Below are 20,842 nucleotides of genomic sequence, written 5' to 3'. Positions count from 1 at the left end.
TCCACTCTGTGTGCGCAATGTGCTTAGTTATGTTAACATGGCTCTTAGAGGTTAGTGAGGACATTTTTGACACATCAAAAATGTGACTTTGAGAAACAGTGAGTAATATGTCTTGGTTGGGAGGTGAGAGGTGTAGAGAGTGAGAAAACCATGGTAAGAGTTAGTTTGGGGGTAAGAATTAGCATATTTGGACACTCAGAGAATAAAGCTTTAAGTTGTCATATTGCTATAAAATAATTAAACACATGCTTTTTTTCTTTGAACAAAATTTCACATTATTCACATCTTTCCATTCTCATCCTATAATTCCCCCAAAAAGATTCAAATGAGGAGAATTCATCTTTCATTTTACCTTATGGAGAGACCTTTCTCTTCCAGAGACTAGAAAATTCCAAGGTTAGTCCCATACATTTTAATTTTTTTCCATATTCAGTTCTTTGCTTTTCTGCCTATATATGCCTCTTCATTTTCCTTTAAGCTGTTTGAAGAATGTGTTATATTGAAGAAAGAAATTTCCAGTCAGTGAAATTGTGTTCAATAAAATCATAGTAAATTTATATCTTTAAAAATATATCATCAAAACACATTTCAGTTTGGATTTCAGACGTATAGGTTGGTGGGTTTGCAAAATTTTCCACAAGATATGTTACTTTTTTTTTTTAAAGACAAACCCCCATAAAAAGCAAAAGCAAATTAACAAAAACCCCTAGATTTTACTTTGCCTTATACCCAAATATAGACAGACTTGTAACTCTTTGCAATCTTTGGAAACTGTAAATTATTCAACTTATTACTGAGTTTTTCCTCTCCAATACTTGTGCTATTTTGATATATTTTTTTTCTTGATCATGATGAGAGAGAAGTTGAAAGACAAAAAGTAAGTGGGAAAGTAAAAGTAAATTTTATTCTTAGTATCATCTCTGTGCTTCTTAGCTGAAATGATATTATTAGTGATTTCAATAAAATATTGAAAAAGGACACCAAAAGGCTATATTTAATACAGTCTCCCCAGTTGTTTTTATTGACAATTGACCTAAACAATTAGACATGTATTTAATAAAACTAAGCTCAGATATTGTAGATCTTTGTAGAATATTACTACCCTAAAAAAAGTATATTTTTTTTATAGAAGAAATCTATAAGGAATGAATTTTGGACTCATGAAGAAACACTCAAAAGGGAAACAACTACTGAAAGAAACTCCTTTTTTGTCAAATCAAGGTACGAGGACATGATTGATGGTAATTGATTCTTTTGAATAAAACATGCAATGTTGAATTCTTGGTCACATTATATTTCTAAGAAAATAGTTTACATTGGTAAGTTCCAAATCCCTTCTTTCTATCACAGCACTCATTTTAATAATTGAATTTAGAGTCTGTAAACTGATCATATGTTCTATAGCAGATTATTTTTGTCTTTTCCTAGTTGAAACCACACTCTCCTCCCCAAAGTGGCAAACATGTGATGACCACGATTGCACCTTAAAAATGGAAGGTTATGTTAATATGAAGAAAGGGACAATGCACAAAATGTCAGATTTTTTTACAAATGTAACACATTCTTCTTATTAGAACTTCAGCATTGACGAGCAGCTTGAAAATTAGTTATTTGTATCACACATGAAATTAAACAGAATTCATAAGGCAGCAACTTAAATTTTATTTTTCCTCAGCTGTATTAAGACTTGGCATACTGCATCATTACCTGACATTCATCTTCTATTTTGTCCCTCATTTTTCCATGGCTAATGCTGTTGAGGGTTTCTTTAAGTTGAGACTAAATAATAGAATATCTTCAGTAAGCATTTGATATGAAGCTATTACAATGCAAAATGTGGAGGAGACAAGGGTAAATCCTTCTTTAAGGAAGCATGGTTTTTAGAACACTGTGTCCAGAAGGATGTAATCTGATGCCTAGGCATAGGCATATCTGTTTCATGGATTAGCAAAAACTTCTTTGTAATGATTTTTATTATACATTAATACATGGCTGAACGAATCTATTTTGTCATCCCTTAAATCTATATACGTAGACTTAGCGATGCCATGTTCCAGTAAATGTTACATATTACACAGCTTTTACCTTCTGAATGTACCCTGGCCCTTTCTTGTTTTATAATTAGCAATGTGGGGCAGTTTTTCGTCATCATTGTTGCAAAATAATACTAAAGCTCTCACATGTCAGACGTACTCTTTTTTTCGTCATGTTATGCTGGAGCATAGGGTCCTTGGAGTCAGTGGGGAGCCAGAGATGGGGCAAACATGTGGAAATAAGGTCTCCAAATAGACCAGGTAGTGTTCATGATGTTGCCTATTAAGTGGCTGGCCACTTAGTGGTACGGGTGAAGATGTTTAAATTGTCATGCAAAAATATGGCCATCTCCATCCTACCACTGTACCAACCACTAGAATAAACAGATCAGATTAAATGATACATAAGAAAAAAACACACTAGTTCTAGTAGTAGTCAAATATGTCTTAGGATAATGAGAGACTTCTATTTTTCTGGTCAAGAAGAGTTTTGAAAATTATCAGATGGGTTAATTGAACTCGTTAAGATTTTTCCTGGCCTTAAATTTCTGTGATCGATTGTTTAATAAACAACAAAAGTAACCGACAGCTTAAGTCACATACAGCGCTGGGAAATACCAACACCATTCTTTTCTGTTTAGCATATATGATAACAGGACGGAGAATATAAGTGAAGACAAGGTGGAAGATATTTGGATACCTCGAGAGGACAAAAGCAAACTTCCTGTAGACTCTGCTTCAGAATCAGAATATTCAACAGTAGAAGAATGCTTTCAGAGTTTAAGAAGAAAAAACTCAAAGCCATCTAAATCTAGGACTCAAAAAGCATCGAATTTGGACCCTGTTAATAGGCACAGTTATCCTCTAAGCTCAACAAGTGGAAATACTGACTCATCAATCATTTCCTCAAATGTGATATCTCCCTATGCCTGTTTTTACGGCTCATCTGCAAGGAAGGTTAAATCAGGATGGCTCGACAAACTCTGTCCCCAAGGGTATGTATTTATTCTTTTTTTTTTCTTAAGTGGCAATTTTTTTTCAGGGGGAGGTAATTGAGTTTTTATTTTATTTTTTTATTTTTAGAGGAGGTACTGGGGATTAAACACAGGACCTTATGCATGCTAAGCATGTACTCTGTTAAGTGGCATATTTTTAAAAATTCAGATGTATCCATTTCTAAGCCTGCTAGGTTGCTGCTGCTCCTCCCCACCTCCTACACATACAGATAGAGTTTTTAGGGATTTTCAATACACTTTTGCAAATGCCATTGTTGGGACAGTGAGGGACATGCACAGTGGCTGCATGGAATGCTGGGTTAAGGTTCTAAAGAGCAAATTAAAACCAAGAGTTACAATTTCACATCTAGATCCTTAATGTTAGTTTCTAACTTTACACCAAAATGCTCTATCCTGTGTCTCAATTTGTAGCAAAGAAAAACAACACAGATGGAGTTAGTATTACTCAGTCCACACTGTTTGGCTTTTGCTCCTCTTATAACAGTGTTCTGTTTGGGAATACAAGGCTTATTGTAGTTGGGGGAAAGTACGTCATTGTTAGATTTTAGCCTTCACTGTTATTGATATATTGTTTTGATTTTTGAATGTTGCACAAAAGGTCAGAGTCCCTTGAATATTATACTTTTAAAACAGATTTATCACTTCAGATGTGTACAAAGAAACTTCTGTCCTTAAGCATTTTATAGTACTGAGAAGTCTTTGGGGAGGCATTATATTTAATTAGAATTGTTTTCTGGCATCCTGAATTTTGAATGTCCCTTTGAAATATTTACTGGAAATGTTTCTCATGAATTATTAAATTATTTGGGGATTAAATCTCTCATGTTCAAGTAGTTGGTGTGGTGAGTCCCCGTAAGGTGCTGGTTTTCTCTACTCTTCCCCAGAAAAGGTGCATCATTTTTAGAAGCCTTGTTTTCACCTAAAATAATTTTTATTAGCAAAAAAATTACCAGAAGAAGCACCAGTTGACTAGTGGGAGCAGGAATTATATTTCGTAAGAAATCAAGAAAAAAAAAAAGCCCAACACTTTTGTGGTTAGTAATTGTATGGTTAATACTTTATAGAATTGCGTCCCTTTGGCAAACTGAACCAGAGTTCTTAGTATCACGTATTTTGTCTCTCTGCTTTCTGCTTTCTGGTTTCATTAGGACGACAAAATAGTCAGCTGTGTCTAGTTTTCATCAGTCATCAGTGTTATTGGTAAATGCATAGTCAGATTGCAAAGGGATGTGTCAGCCCTGAATATATACACTGTTGGAATGAAACAGTGAGCTGGAATAGTCTCAAACCTTTTGTTCCTGTAGGATTTAAATGTTTAGGGAGGTCCCAGTGCTCTTGCAAAGTACCACTGGAAGGCAGAACAGACTCTGGGTACAGAGCCCCCAGCAGCTGCGGTTTCCTATGTGATTTCTGGTGGTACCTCGCTCTCGACAGGGTTAGTATGTTTATGCTTCAGGCTCACTGAGAAAGCTTCTCCATTACTGGCCTCCTCTGGGACAGTTAGAACATTTTCCCTCTCTCTTTATCACAACTCTGACTTTCCATCCTTTCTATTTTAAGCCTGCCTCAGGTTAGAGGCTGTAAGTTTTCTAGATTTATAGTTTTCCATTTGAGGGAAAATAATTGAATTTTCTGGCTTCACAGTCTCTTTCCAAGATACCAGGATGCAGATGGGAAGGTAAACAAAGGAGCTTGTTATATCACCAAAAAGTTTAAAGGCTCTTCTCTATGATTCTATTAACTACAACTTGAAAGAAGTATGTGCACCTGCCTCAGAAGCACGTATTTATTAAAGCACAAGTAGCACCTGCATCTTTCCTTTCCCTAATGAGACTCCGTAGGCCATGGTGAGAATGTTTAAGATGCTTAGTAATTAGACAACTTGATGCCTACCCATTCCTTATGCAGAGATTGCTGAGCTTTGTATAATTCACGGTTGTACATCTCTTTGGTGCAGGTAGCACTGCTTTTGATCGCGTTCTAAATTCCACAGAGAAGGTATTAGCAAACTTTTTCTGCAAAGGGTCAGACATGAAATCCTTTGATCTGTACAGCCTTATGGTGTCTGTAGGAGATCAGCAACTCAGCAGTTGTAGCATGAAAACAGCCACAGAGAATATGTGCACTGATGAATAAGGCTGTGTTTCAATAAAACTTTATTTATCAATACATTTAAGAGGCCAGGTTTGGCTGATGGGCTGTAGTAGCATAAAACAGATTAAAGGGTTGGCTAAAATCTTACACCAGCTTCCTCCATGTCCCTTGGGCCCCAGATTGAAAATTATAACTGATTGAATACAAAACAGTAAAGCTACTTTATTCTTCTATCAAATCTAGACATCATAAGAAGCAGGGTCCCTCTTTGGGGACCTCTACACTTGTTCTTTCTGCCTTGAATACTCTTACCCGGAGAGCAACATGACTTGTACCTTACCTCCCTCAGGTTCTTACTCTAAAGTCTCTTTTGCATTGAGGCTCTGAACTCCAAATTCAGTATTATCACTGCCCCTCTCCCCCATCCCTGCAACACTCCCTTAATTGTTTTTCTCATAGCTCACAAATTGGGTGACTGACTGACTTTATATCTGCTCCATGGAACAGTCATGTCTATTGGCTCTTGTTTACTACAGCATCCTAAACAGCTGAAAGGTCGCCTGGCATGTGGTAGATGCTCTTAGTGTTTGTTCTTGAATGAATTTGTTAAAAATAACCCTAGCATTAGACATAGTACTTTCTTTAAATTTTTGTAAAACAGGTTGTTTTTTTAAAAAATTATAGGGATTTTGTAATAAAAACTAATTCTAAACACTGTACTGGTTAGAAATCTGCAGGTACCGTTGGTAGCACTGGTAAATATGAACATGGCAGTGGACTCTCAGGGTCCTTATTGAAATTCTGTTTCTGTCCTAAAGACATGTCCAAGTATTGTCAAAACAGAGTTTAAAAACAAATAATAGCTGTACTCAGTTATTCTTCCTATCTTTCTCCAAATAGTGTTTGAAACTGTCCTCAGTCATGAGTGACATTAAACAAAATAATCAGATTCATAATCTGGATTTATTTCACATGACTGAGTGTCTATTTGCTTTTGAAATGGAAATGCCAATTCTGAATCAGTGCACAGTATGTAAAAACTGCCCACTATTTAGTAAGAAAATAATTTTTAACACCATGCAACTAGAGAAATGTGGAAACATTTCCAATTGAGCTTAAAGTATGAAAATTTATGTAACTGTTAGAATGATCTAATTATAATATAGCCTGATACTATTGGTTTAAAAAATTGTATGGAAAAAACTTGATAAAATGTTGAACTCGGGTCTGTTGTTAGTGTTTCAAACAGCCCAGGCAGATATAAAACTTAATAAATGATACTTATTTTAGAGAATTCTCTGGGTTTTGCAGATTAATAAAACAAGATTCTCCCCTTTCCTACATGTAACTAAAAACCTCAAGCTCTTCAGCAAGTCTGAGTAGATGCAAATATGAAAGACTGGATAGAATTTATTCCAGCATTTCTTGACTATGTAACTCAGAGGACAAATCCTGTGAGTCGCTGTAAAGGAAAGAGAACATGGTTGATTGTGCCACATCCCTTCTAGGAGAAGCACATATTGAATATCCAAGAGTATCTGCAACTCGGAAACCCTTTCGACTTTTTAACCTGTTTTCTAAAGATGTTTGTGTGTTCAGTATTAACACACAGAGCGTAGTTACAAAAACTGCACTGTATCTTGAGGAGTTCCTGTTTTACTTGACAAGATGATTTAGAACTTCTTTCTTACTCAGTTAAATTCTTTTTTAAAAAAAGTATTACTAATTTTTTTTTAACCATAGAGAAGCGTTGTGTGGCCATGTGAGCCTGGGACAGCAGAAGCTGTTTGTATATATAATACATTTAAGAATTTATGAAAGAATATAAAGATGAGCAGGATGTGTTCCATGTCTTTTTTGTATCTTCCACTTAGGGCAGAAAAAAATACAAATAAAAATACACTCAAAGACAAAGTATGGTAATTGATACAGAAGGGTCCACAGAGTACAGAATCATGAGGTTACAGAGAGGTTGAGAAAACATTTCTTCTAAGATCTTCTAGGGAGGAGAAAGCAGTTGGAAAATGGGTACCATTTTAACTGGCGGTTTTAGATGAAATACTTTTCAGGCGAGAGGGAGTGAAAGGGCATGGGTGTCGTGATATCTGAATGTCCTAAAGTCTGTGAGATATATAGAAGGGTAAGTTGAGGTTGTTTTATGGAAGATGCAGATCGGGCTGTAGGACCTGGAGGGAGAAACTGCCAGTGAATTGCATGTGCAGGTTGAAAGCCAGTGATCAAATCTCCAAAGAAAGGCTAAATCCCAAACAGTGGTTGAGAGAGCACTCTGAAGCCAGTCCTGGGACTTGGTGGGACATCAGAGCTTCTGCTGTTGGTACCTTTGTCAGAGGCTGACTTTCCAGCCAGTGCCCAGAGTCTCCAAGGCTACCACAGTGGAGCGACTCCCCATCTGCACAGAAGCGTGCAAGTGCCTCAGATCTCCTGGGAATGCTGTCCTATGGCCAGGCTTTCAGTGCAAAGCAAATGTAGTGGAAACTTAAGAAGTCTTTATCTGACCAAGGTGTTGTGTATCAATCACCTTGTGGAATTTAAACATTGACTCTTAAATCTCTGATAAAGAGTGTCTTTTTGCCCATTTCTCAAATCACACATAACTTGTAAAGACTGTGTCAAGTGAATAAAAGTTTTGATATTTTATTTGCAATTTGAGGAAAAAAATTCTTAGTTTTAGTATTTATTAAAATAATATGGCTAATTTCCTTCAGTCAGTCTAGCTACAGAGAAGTGAATGAGGATTTCGGAATCAGACAGAAATTAGAATTGTTCATCTATCACTCATTCTCTCTGTGACTTAACGTCTCAGAACCTCTGTTTCCCACACGTAAAAGTGTAAGGGCAAGACTTTCTCCATGGGATCAGTTGGAAAAGTAGGTAACATTGGGCCTGGCCACAGATCCCCCTAATTGGAGCTCAGTAAACCTCAATTTTCTTTCTTTTCAGAAGAGCACCATTTCATTTCAGGTGATCTTTGATAACATTACTGAAAGTGAGTTCTAGTCAATTCTTACCGTGGCAACCATAAAGTAAAGAAATCATGTGTTTACATTGAATATTTAAAGTTTAGTTTTTTTGGTGGTTATAAAACCACGTGGTTTTAAGTGTCTGAAAGTTCTGCCTGACTTATTTTTAAAAAAATAGCTGGGGGGAGGGGAAATTGGATGAAGGCAGTCAAAAGGTATAGACTTCCAGTTCACAGGATAAATAAGTGCACGTAAACAACATGACAAATAAAATTAACACGGCTATAATATATGAACGTGGCTAAGAGGAAGTATTAAGAGTTCTTATCACAAGGAAAAAATTATTTTTCCACTTCTTCAATTTTGTGTCTATGTGAGAAGATAGATGTTCACTAAACTTACTGTAGTAATCATTTCGTGAGGAATGTAAGTCAAATCATTATGCTGTGTACCTTAAACTGATACAGTGCTGTATGTTGGTTATGTCTCAATAAAACTGGAAGAAAAAAAAAGGGCAATGTTTCCTCTCATCCCACTTCATCACAAGAGGCAGCCACTTGCTAATTTTTTAGTAGTTTCTTTCGGTATTTACTTTATCTTAATAATTCCATACTGATGCTTCCTGACTTTTCAGTGATCGGAATTAACTGCGGAAAGATTAGCCTAGAATATAATGTTTATTCATTTTCACTGCTGTTCACCCGCCTACACACAGTTCCCATCTAATCATATTTTAAAGTAGGTGTATAAAATGAGTTTTATCTATATTTACTTTAATATTCTTAGGACTGTGTAAAGGCTACTCATATTTGAGCTTTGCAACATAGAATGATGGCTTTTTCTTTCATTTGCCACCTTTTATTTCCTTGGAATTAATAATTACTGATTTTTTTTGTTTGCTTAGTTTTTTTATGTACTTATCGCTCATTTATCCACAAATTCTTCCTCAGGACTATAAATCTGTGAAGTAACCAAAATACACACACATGTCAATTTTATCATCCTACAGCCGCCTAAGAAAGCTTATTTAGTTTATGTATTGTAACCCACTTTTGCTTTTTGTTATCTTACGTTTAATGTAGAAAGCACTTTCTTACTTTTGACCTTCTTATAACGTACTATTGTTTCACAGACACCCTATGTTCTCTTATCTCTCTGTGGCTATTCATAAGTGTTTTGAAGCTTTCTTTTCCTGTAGACTTTGTTTCTTTCAATTTTTTGGAGGGGGTTTCTTCCCCATCTTTTATCTTTGAGATGCTTTCCTCAGATATTTCTTAATCTTGGGCATTTTTTTTAATTAAAACAAACCACTTTATTAGCTAAAAAATAGAAACCATTGTCTGAGCCTTCAGCAGGTCATAATCTTTTTTGCCGGTGGAGGGTCTTGCCTTGATGTTGACGGCTCCTGACTGATCAGGGTGGTGGCTTCCGAAGGTTGAGGCCCTGTGGCAGTTACTTAACATAAGACAGCAATGAAGTTTGCCGCATCAGTTGAGTCTTCCTGTCATAACTGATTCTCTGTTTGGGCTGTTCATCTTTAAGGAGACGCCGCAAAGCTGGTGGGATCGTGCTCTGATGGACCTTGCTGTCTATTTCTTGCAAGATGATCTCGTTAGGCCTTTCCTAATATGTTTCCTTGGAGACTCCTCATGCCAGCATCTTTAAAATGAGCCTCTTTATTGAGGGTGGTAAGGCTGATTTGGGGAGCTTAGTAGGGAAAGTGGACTTTGAGAATAAATATTTATGATGTGGACTTGATTCTACTGTAATACTGTCCCCTACCTTCAGCCATATCTGAGTCTCCCAGTCTAGAGACCTGGGTTTGACCTTCTCTAGAGAATAAAACTCTGCTGTCCTGCTGAGGAGGAGGAGGTGCCGTTTTCCAGCTGTGGAGTAAGGGATGCATTCTGGGGTGGAGTGGTGAGGGGTGCAAGTTTATCTCTTCAGTAGCCTTTCAGTCAGTCTTCCTGTTCTCAGCACCCCCTCTCCTTCATATTCACTTCCAGAGTTGCTTGGTACTTGTATCTCCTGAGACTTTCTGAGATTTTTTGAGTAAATTGGTTTTCCTCTCAATTTGAACTCTTGTAGGCTTAGCAATCAGCTCTGTGAAACCTCCTGAGACAGCCCCTCTCCCTCCTTGTGCTTTCCTGGTTTCCTAATACTGTCATTTCCTTCTCTCATCATTGTTGGTTTGTAGGTATTTATTCATTTTCATTTATTTTTTAATCTCTTGAGGTTTTGTGAGGAGTAAAGATAAATACAAGCTTTTAATTGATCATCTTAACTATAAGCTGGTTTCATGTTAAATTTTTATTTTTTTATAGAGTGTGACTGTAAAATAAAGAGGTGTCATCTTTTAACGTGGCTTTTCATCTATTATGTCATGTAAGCACTAAGCTCTTTGTAAATAGTGCAATGATTAGTAGTCACACGTTAAATGCTTTATCATTGACTTCTAAAACTCTTTTTAGCACGTGGGATTTTGTGGTAAATAACATTTGTGTTTTTCTCATTTAAAACAGAGACGGAAGCTGGGATTTCAGAGAAATTTTGTTTTATTTTTTTCTGGCCCCAACTCATTTTGCTTCATAGAATCTTGGAAACTATCATTTTGGTTTGCTTAAAAGTAAGGAAATACACTTTAGAATAGAAACATGCTGACATTTTATAGAAACATTATAATAATTCCTTGGATGTGTATCTGTAAAATGCTTCATAACTAATGCTGCAGTATTTAAAAGCCTCATACTTAAGAGTAATTAAATAAATAAAGAAATAAAAAATTCATTATTAGATATATAAACAAAAATCTGTACTTTTGGAAATTGTAGTAGTTCTAAAAAATATTGAGGCTAGTTAAGGTTGGAGCAGAAAATAAGAGAAAATACGCATATAATTCTTCAGGATTATGTAAACAAGGCACATGAGTCTGAAACAGCATGTTTATGACACCTTTTTTTAGATACTTCTGTTTAGAATGATAAGTATGTTTGTCATGATTAAAATACCATGATTAATAAAAGTCATAAATTTGACTTCATCACTTTGAGGTTCATTCTGGTTATGTGATATTTGAAGTTGACAGTTTGGTAACCTCTGCCTCCCTAAATTAATATTGTTGGTTAGCATGCTTGTCCAATTTTGCAGTTTTTTAAAGCTAAAAGATACAGTCTTTAAAAAAAAAAAAAAACCTACTGGCACTTAGGAATGAAATTAAACAGAGGTGCCTTCATATAAATACTTCATAAATAGATAATTAATTGTTTGTAATACACTGTACTTAAAAAAGAAATTTTAAGATACACAATTTTGAGACAACAAAAACTGACACCAGGTGGTGAGGCTGTATTTATAATAGTGGTCGAAATATTACATCACCTGCCCGGCCAGAGCTCAGGGAGAGAGCTGATAGAAATCCGTTCAATAACACTGCACATGCCTTATAAAATGTTCTAAGAAAGCTTCTTAAAGAAATGTTTCCCTTTGACACCCTAAAAACAAAATAGGGTAAAACCAAGGCTAATTTTTTTCCTGTCTACTTTACCTTTTCTTGAAGGAATTCTGAAGCACTTTGCAAAGTTGAACTCACATATTAAATGCATAGAGGTCAAATGTTACCGCTGCCTAACGGGATATCCAAGATGCTTTGCTATAAAATATACCAGAGTCTGTTTTGTACAGTGGTTAAGAGCACACACTTTGGACCACAATGCCTAGATTTGACTCACTGGAAAGCTCTTTATTAGTCGTGTGGCTTGGGCCAATTATTTAACCTAATGATTCCATTGTGCCTTCATCTGTAAAATGGGAGTAATAATATTACTTGCCTCATATGGTTGTTTGGAGGATTAAATGAATTAATATTTGTATATGCTTGCAACAATGCCTAGAACAAAGCACTCTATAAGTGGTGGCTGTTTTTATTACGAAGATTATTGTGCCAAAGAAGTTCTTTATTGACTGAGGCTTTAAAATCTCTTCTCTGGCTGATAATTCTTCATTATTTCAGGTCTAATTTGTGTCACGTGATAGTAGGAATAGAGGCTAGAGTGACATTGTATTTTATACTTGGTCCTTTTTTTGTAACATTTACTAAATACATCAATTTTAATTGGATTAGGGGAAGTTAATTGAAATTTAAGGAAAAGGCATCATTTATGTCAGAGAAAACTTAAAAACCATATTTACTGAAGTATAGTTGATTTACAATGTTTCAGGTGTAAAGCAAAGTGATTCAGTTACATACACACACATATATATATTCTTTTTCAGGTTCTTTTTCCTTATAGGTTATTACAAATATTGAATATAGTTTCTGTGCTATACGGTAGGCCCTTGTTGTTTATTTTATATATAGTAGTGTGTATCCATTAATGCCAAATTCCTAATTTATCCTCCTCATCAGAGAGAACTTAAAGTACTTTAGCAATCTCTTATTGAATGTTAAAGATTAATTTTACATAATTACACTGGAATTAGTTGCCTGATGTTGAGTAGACTTTCATAAGTACATGAGAAAAATATTTAACTCTTGCACAGAAAAGATAACTCTTAAAAATTTATTATTCACCAACATTTTTTAATTTAAAATTGTATTGATGTTTAGAAACCAAGTACTTCTCAAGCTCTCCCTTTTATGAAGTTGAATTTTTGATTAATTTATAGAGTTTACCAATATTGAATCCAAGTTTCCATTTGCTAGAAAGGAGGACTATATTGTGAGGAAGTATCTAAGTTATCTTAAAATAACCAGTTAGTAGAATTCAGTATTGAAGTTTACATGCAGAAAATAGCTAGTTGAATACTGACACATTTAATGAGTTAAATAGATTCAAAAATGTTTATGTAAATTTAGTTTTAGAAACAATTTATTAATTTGCATTTTTAAATAGGAAAGTACAAAATATACACATCTTAAAAATGTATTTTAAAACTGGTTAACTCTAAAATGTATTTTAAAATTACATGGAAACTAATGATGAATTTTTCAAGTTTTCTGTAGACTCTACTTTTGCTTTAATAACAAGATATTTTACAAGGCTTTTATTTTGTCATATAAAAATTCTGATCTTTAGTATTTGATAAAAGCAAAAAATGAAATTAAGGGTGAAGTAGTTGAGTTAGTAGTGTTTGTATTCTCCATACATAAAATGAAAATTTGAGGAAGCATTTTTCAATGAGAAATATATATTCACTCATCACTCACTGAGTATTCAGTTTTATAAGTTAGGAATTGTGGCAGTCACTGGTTTTACCTTGATAAAAAACATAAATGGTTTTTGCACTCAAGGATCTTAATACCTAGTATGGGAGATGGAGGACACAAGACAAATATATGATTGCAAGTTCTGCTGAGTGCCATGAAGCAAAGAGATGGGGCAAGAGGCCCAGGGAACCTGGAGGACCAATGTGTTATTCAACGGTGGCCACTTGGGGGAATGACTTTTGAACTGATGTCTCAAGGATAAAGAAGCCAGCCTCATCAAGAGCAGGCAGGGAGCATTCCAAGTGGAGAAAATGGCATGTGGGAAGGCCAGGAGGCAAGAAGGAGTTTAGAGAAAGGAGGCAGGATGGCTGGAGAGTAGTGTCCGCAGAGCAGGTACCCACAGATTTGATGGTGGCTGAGTGAATAGCAACAGAAGTAACGTGTTAATGATGGGAGTGCACAGTGGCTCTCTCCAGCTACGAAACAATTGATTTGTCACCTGCTACACTCACTCCGTTTTATCGTGGACTGGGATTTGTCTCATTTCCTGGTCCTTCAGTCGATCATTAGACAGACTTAATCTTTAAAAACATTGGGTTGAAGTGGCTGAACACATCAGATAATCACCTCGTGGTTGAGAAAATGAAAATGGTTGGGGGGAGTATCTTAGGAGTTGAGCCGCTCAAGAGGCTGAGGTTTTGGTGGCTTTCCTGAGTGTGTCCTTTGTAGTCAGTGCCTGAGAAAAGAAATGTAACTAGTCACATGGGAGCATCTTTGACTGATCTCTGAGCTGTCTGCCCACCCTCCTCCCCTTCTCATTTTTCTGTGGACACAAATGTTAAAACTCTTCGATGATGTCTCAGACCTCAAACTGTCTATCCAGATGGTGATGGAATTCTAAGAAAGCTTTATGAGTCCAAATTGCTACAACCAAACAATCTAAGACATGTTAAAGTGGGTTTGACAAGTTTTCAAACTTTGAATTTAATTCTGACTTTTTAGAAGTTTTTCCTGCCTTCTGCCAACCTTTCTTTTAAAAGATGCTCATTATTTGAGTGCCGGTCGTTTGAGGTTTTCTCTGTCATCTTGTCCATGTTGCTAAGGGACATGTGCATAATCTTGTCACTCATTCATTTAACAGATTCGTTTTTAGTGCCATATTTGTCTCTGTGTTAGTTGCTTATCATATAGGGGAGAATGAAACCTCCTTGGACTTTGTCCTTGTAAAGCATGAGGGTTGGTGTGGGAGACAGACATTAAGCAACTAAGCAAACATATGTAATCAGAGATTGTGTTAAGCGCTATGAGGAAAAGGAGAGGGTGCTTTGAGGGAGAATAACTTTGTTATTCTCCAGGAGAGGAATTGCAGAAAAGGAATGTCTGTGTAGGTGGCTGAGGTGGAACTCTGAAAGATAAGGAGAAGTTAGCAAAGGAAACAGAGGGATAATGGAAGGTCCTAAGAGCTTTATCTCCTACAGATGTTGCTAATTTTTATTCTGAAATGGAAGATTATAGGTACTGAGCTCAAGCTTACCACTCTTAACCATGTAAGGTAGGTGGGGGCCCAGAACAAAATCTTGATTTATAGAATTACAGTTGGGATTGTGTGGGAAGATGTCTGTTTACCTGCCTTTAAGTATTACATGAAATGAGTGCTACGTGCTTTTGTTCAATGTATAATTATTGTGTGTTTGGTTGGTACTTCTTTGCCTTTTAACTTTTAACGCTGGCAACTTGAAGAACGCTTAGGTCAGTGAAGGAAGTAAGAACCGACACTGTCGGATGTTGCAAGGTTAAGAAAACACATTGCAGACCAAGAGAAGTTAAGTAGAAGCAGAAGGATGAGGGATAAGATGTGAAGAGGGCTGGGAAGTTCGTTGTGGTTATATAATTAGAAAGTCTTGACATGTTCGTATTACTTAATGATTTATTAAATGCTTATATGTGAAAATGTGGTCCACACTAATGAATTTCAAACCTTTTCTCCATTTGATCAGATTTATTCTAAGTTTATCTTAAGCAGAATCACTTGGCTGATGATCGGTTTGGGAGGCTCATGGTGTTTCACTGGAGTCATAGGTGTGTGGCGCTCAGGAAACAGCCTGGAAGACCGGTTCTCCACACTTCCTGAAGTGCTTTTTCTATCTTTAAATCTGAAAACCACAGAAAGTTCTACCATTTTCTTATCTTAACCATGTTAGGAAACTGTGCAAAAGGAAAAGGCAGACATGGTCATTTACCTGTTGGTTTAGAAATGACTGTTTTTTCAGACCAGAAGTTAGTTTTCGCATATTATCTGTGTTCAAGGCTGAGCGTGTCTAGATGGTGTCCGTTCACACTGAGAGTCATGTAGAGAATAAGATATTCCAAACCGTTAGGATTGTCTGACTTCAGGGAAGGGGACTGAAACTAAATAAAAACAAGCCCAAGGGGAAGTGGTTTTTCACCTTTCCCTTACAGAGTCAGAACATGTTTTCTTCTCCTTTATGACTAAATAAGGAACATGGGATACTGTCGTGTTTTGTTTTTCATGTCAGTAACCATTTTAAACTGCATTGGCCTTTCATGTGGATCTTTGTTCCAAATTGTTAATGTTTCAGTGAGTTTTGGATGATTGCAAATGATTCTCTAGATTTAGACAGCTTTTTCAGCTTATTTGATCAGAATTAAAATATATAACTATGTAAATCCGATTGACAAAGCTGTTTGTTTGTTATGTTAGCAAAATATTATTCATGCTCCAAAGCAAAAAATTAAGAAAAAAATAGGATAAAATGTTATAAGCTTAATATAGGGTAAAACTTCATGTTATCTTCATTAAGGGATTAGCCCCTTTAAGGGATATGGGTGAATGATTGTGTTTCTGACCACACTTTGTTTTCCACTCAGCCTTATAAATGTGGGTGATGACACCATTAGCAGCTACATTAAAAAAAAATACCTAGGTCACCTGATTAAAAATTGTCATTGTATGTATTTTTTCTTTCCTATGTACTGTTGTCAAAAGTGTACATTTTCACGCCTGTTGTTTTCTTTGCTTTTTAACAGCAAATGGGAACATACTCAACAGTTATATTACAAATGTATCTAAAATCCAAGTTTATGGTTATTAAATATAAAATGACGATTTCATATATTTTACAGAAAACGCATGTTTCAGAAAAGATGGGTGAAATTTGACGGCCTTAGCATTTCTTATTACAATAACGATAAGGTAAGTACATTTCACACTTTCCAAAGATTGCCCTGGGCTTGCTAAGTGAACATCAGTAAACTAAGCACGTGGCTTGGTCTTTAAGAACAGGAGTTGGACTATCAGTGTGAAAAGAATTTGCATAGGATAAAACACCTAACTCTTTCCATAGTTTAACTTCTCCCTGACAGATTAAAATTGGGATTTTTAAAAAAATTTGTATATCTAAAAATTATTTGTGGAATATCTCTGACCAACTGCAGGAAATTGCCATGAGGGACAGACACCTAAACGAGAAACTGCCTTTATCCTAGACGGCACTAAAACATGTTCACAGGATGACACCATAAATGAGAAATGGTGAAGTGAGGGGAAGTTATTTTGTACTTTGGACGGGCTGTGGAAAAACCCAGGAGCACTTCTTGGACAGATTTCAGTGGTCATGGATTTTAAAGAAAGAGGAATGTTTGTACCTAGAGAAACTTAGAAAGAACAGCACTTGGTAGAGAGAAAACAGTGAGAGGCCCCGATTGTCTGATTGGACGGCAGAGCGTATGGAGGAGACAAGTGGGAGAGGAGGCTGAGAAGCTTGTGTCTGGAGTTAGAGCTCATGGAATATCTGGATTGCAAGGGGTTATAATACATTCTTTAGGCAGCTGAGTTCTTGATGTGATACTGTTTTGATCACATCCTTCTCATTAGGTATGAAAATGTCTTTATTCTTAGGAGATGTATACTGAAATATTTAGGAGTGAAATGCCATTATATCTGCAAATGTCTTTCAGATGTTCCCTATCTATATATATATTGTGTTTACATACATATATTTGCACACATGCATAATTAGATAAAACAAAAACTGACTATGCGAGCAGTTGAGTTAGAGGGTGTGAGTCAAATTGAGGTAGAGGATGGGAGTGTTCATTGTACTCATCTTTCAACTTCCATGTGCTTGAAAATTTCCTTAACTAAAAAGTTGGAGCTGGTAAATTTAGCCTAGTTTTTGTTAGTTAAAATCAGATAACTTTATAGTCTTAACCATATACATTCGTTCAATATACTCATTTAATCATGTTCTCTTACATTTGGTTTATAATCTAACATTATCTTCTCATTATGTAGAGGTTTCCATTACCTAATATTGGTGATAATTGTGGCTTGAATAGAGATTTAGACTTCCTTTCATATATCGATTCTTTAGTGCTACAAGGAAGAAGAGTATATTCTTTTAGACAGACAGTACTACACACTACATGCCACAGCACTAAGAATAATAAAAAGCTTACGAAAGTGTTAATTGTTTGATTTCACTTTGCAGTGGTCCTGGTAAAGCATCAAATAGGTTTAAAAACTCACCTTTGACATTTGCAAGACAATAGGATGAACATTTTTAAAAGCTGGTTTTCTGCCTCAGCTACTGTCTTTAGTTTGCTTGCTCATTTCAATGTTGAGGCAGTTTCTACGCCTAGGGTGGGTACAAGATAATCTCTATCAGATGCAATCTGACCTCTGGTTTTCTTCAGCACCTGTGCCCGCCTCTGGTTTGATTGAAATGAGGAGGAGAACTATTCAGAAGGGAGACAGGCTTCCATGCCATCAGGCTCTATTGCTATTGGTGTCATTATCCACATTTCTAGTATCTCTGCCCAACTGGACTCACTCTGTCCTTTAAAAAGCTCATCTAAATTGTAGTGAGTTGATGAATGCCTATCCACAGTAATACAGTAAAAATGATGCAGCCTTGGTTGGAAACTGAGATAAAAGTTTATCTTAAAATGAATTATTACAAATCCTTTAGGTTGACATGAAACATTTTTTTTTAAAAATCAGATTTCCTGTGGCATTTTATTCCTTTACTATTCCGTGATTGGTTTTGTGTTGGCAAAAGAACAAAAACACTGGGATGAGTATTTCCTGAAAGGAAACATGGCTTCTGTTGTGACTCTTCTGGCAAAAGGGATGGATTAGTGGACTGGGAAGGTGGCATTTCAAGACCAGGGAACAGAAGGCGTGGGTGTGGCCGTAGCTGCCGTCTCAGCTGGATGTGCAGTTTTCCTGGTCACGTGCAGTGAGTAGTCAGGTCTTTCCGTGTGTAAATGTGCACTTGAGGAACATGTGGTCGGGCTCTCGGGAAGTAGTTTGCAGGGTTGCCTGTTTCCCTCGTTTTCTTCTGCTTTCTTCAGTGTTACTTTTTGATGTCTCAGCAAGGCCTTGTCATTGTATTGCTGAAAACGGCATCCTCCCACCAGCCTTGATATCTTGTCACCCGCCAAGAAATCTAACTCACCCCCATTCTCACTCAGCTGTGGGCAACGTTGCCCCGTGGTCGCTTCATTGTCTGCAAGTGGTAGATAAGTGACAAACTTGACCTAGATATCTGTGTGTTAGGGGCTCAAAATTTCTTCCTGTAAGGAAAATTTTACACTCTGAAGAACGCAGCCATTTTGAGCCTGGTGTCATTTAGGTTTTTTACTTCTTTTCCCTGTATTGTCTTTACTGTGTGTTAGAAGAGAAATGTAAAATCAACTCTACGATGTTAAAAATGTCGATATTTGTCTTGGAATCTCAAAATAGATTATAAATGAGCCGTTAGAGAAACTGCAACTTCCTGAGGTTAAGGTGACATCATATCTCGCCCCTTTAAGTACGTTTTGATCACTTCTGGGGTATTTATTTATTTTTCTGTTACTCTTCCGTAAGTACTTACTTTTCAAACACCATTATTGTAGGCATTCAGGTGAGTTGTAATTTTTTAAGGAATTTTTTTTTAATCTCTTTGAAGAGAGCTAAAGGAAGGAAAATCTCATTTTAAAAATTCCCCTCTCTTTCCCTACAGCACTGTTTGATTTTTCTCTGCTGAAAAATGGGTTAGTGGTAACACTTCATTCCACAAATAGTTGATTATCTCACTAGAGATGTATTTTTATAAGCTCCTCTAATTCGTAGGCAAACTACAATTGAGAATGGATCATCTTGGGGGTAAAGTGTAAAGAAACGTTTTTGGCTGTTCTGGACCTTTCACCTTCTGGTGTCAACCACTGCACATTTACAGCCAGAGAGGCCCTTTTGTGGTCCCCAAGGGCGCTGTGCCCCTCCCGTCCCTTGGGTGCCCAACTGTGGGGAGAAGACCTCTCCCTCCTGAAAATTCCTAGCACCCTTTGTGTCAAGCATTGCTCAGCATCGCCTTGTAACTCACCTGCATTTATTGGGTTTTCTTTTTAAGCCAATCGTGTCGTGTATTTCTTTGCAGTGACCTTTTTCAACTGTGTCTGGGTACACACCGTGGAAACCTTGAGTGTGTCTTTTCTCGTGTTTTCACTTCTTTGGTTTTGCTCTTCCATCTTAATCTCATTAGCCATTGCCATCCATGAAAACCCTGTGCAAACTTCAAAACCCATCTTTTTCTCCTCCTCCACAAATCTTGCCTTTATTAACTCTAGCTATGACATTTGAATGATAATATGCAGGAAAGGTTAGAAGGAAAACAAGCTGAAAGCAGGGAGGTAAATCAGGAGCGTGTGCGATAAATCAGACATTAATTTGTTAGGGTGTGGGCTGCACAGGCCAGCGGAAGTGTTAAAAAGTAAATTTAGAAAAATACTGAAAATGAGCTGTCAGAGTTTGTGTAATTGTGATTGATTGGACATAGGATTCATTCATTCAGAAAATATGCATACAATACTGATTCTGTGAAAGCTGATGAAGAAAATACATGTAGGTCACACAGTCAATTGGGAAAGATTGTAATCCAATAATTACACGGTAAATATAAAAAAAAAATCACCATTTCAATTAGAGTTAGTAATTTCGATAGAGGAAAAGTACAGGTTACTGTTAGCTCAAATGAGGGTTATCTGCCCAGGTGAGGATGAGGAGCCCGAGAGAAGAGACTAGTCAGAAGGGCTTTTTTCAGGAGCAATATATGCTGAAATATGAAAGACGGAGAGCCAGTAAGTATGTGAAGATGGGTACAAAAAACTGGTCCTTGCAGAACAGACAGAGAATGCAGAGTCACTGGATTGAGAAGAACCATGATATGTTCAGGGAACCTCAAGAAGATGTGCCTAAAGAGCCAGGAAGTAGCGGGAAGCAAGTTGACGTTGTGGACGGGAGGAGAGTCCCACGTTGTGTGGGTGAGAAAGATCAGCACCAGTAGACGTCTCTCCTGCTTGAGGCTGATTGACTGGAAGAGTGAGTTTAAAGGGCGGATAGAGAGGGAAGGTGTGTTTTCAGGAGATAATTCAGTTTTAAAGTTTGAGGTGCTTATGGGACAGTTATATGCACTCTTGATGATTCAAAATATGGAAGTGGAGTTTATA

At 36.6% G+C, this 20,842-nt stretch overlaps 1 protein-coding gene across 2 annotated transcripts in view; it reads left to right on the top strand.

Moving 5' to 3' along the window:
* ARAP2 (ArfGAP with RhoGAP domain, ankyrin repeat and PH domain 2) overlaps window positions 1-20,842 on the top strand; it is a 162,249-nt gene that overhangs the window by 26,860 nt on the left and 114,547 nt on the right. For both annotated transcript variants that reach the window (XM_032495553.1, XM_032495548.1), the window contains exons 4-7: window positions 320-396; window positions 1,130-1,221; window positions 2,675-3,028; window positions 16,475-16,544. In XM_032495553.1, coding sequence (XP_032351444.1) covers window positions 320-396; window positions 1,130-1,221; window positions 2,675-3,028; window positions 16,475-16,544 — 593 coding nt within the window. The remainder of the gene's footprint in view (window positions 1-319; window positions 397-1,129; window positions 1,222-2,674; window positions 3,029-16,474; window positions 16,545-20,842) is intronic.

The sequence above is a fragment of the Camelus ferus genome, chromosome 2, assembly GCF_009834535.1.
Source record: "Camelus ferus isolate YT-003-E chromosome 2, BCGSAC_Cfer_1.0, whole genome shotgun sequence".
NCBI lineage: Eukaryota > Metazoa > Chordata > Mammalia > Artiodactyla > Camelidae > Camelus > Camelus ferus.
This window is presented reverse-complemented; position numbering and strand designations above follow the sequence as displayed.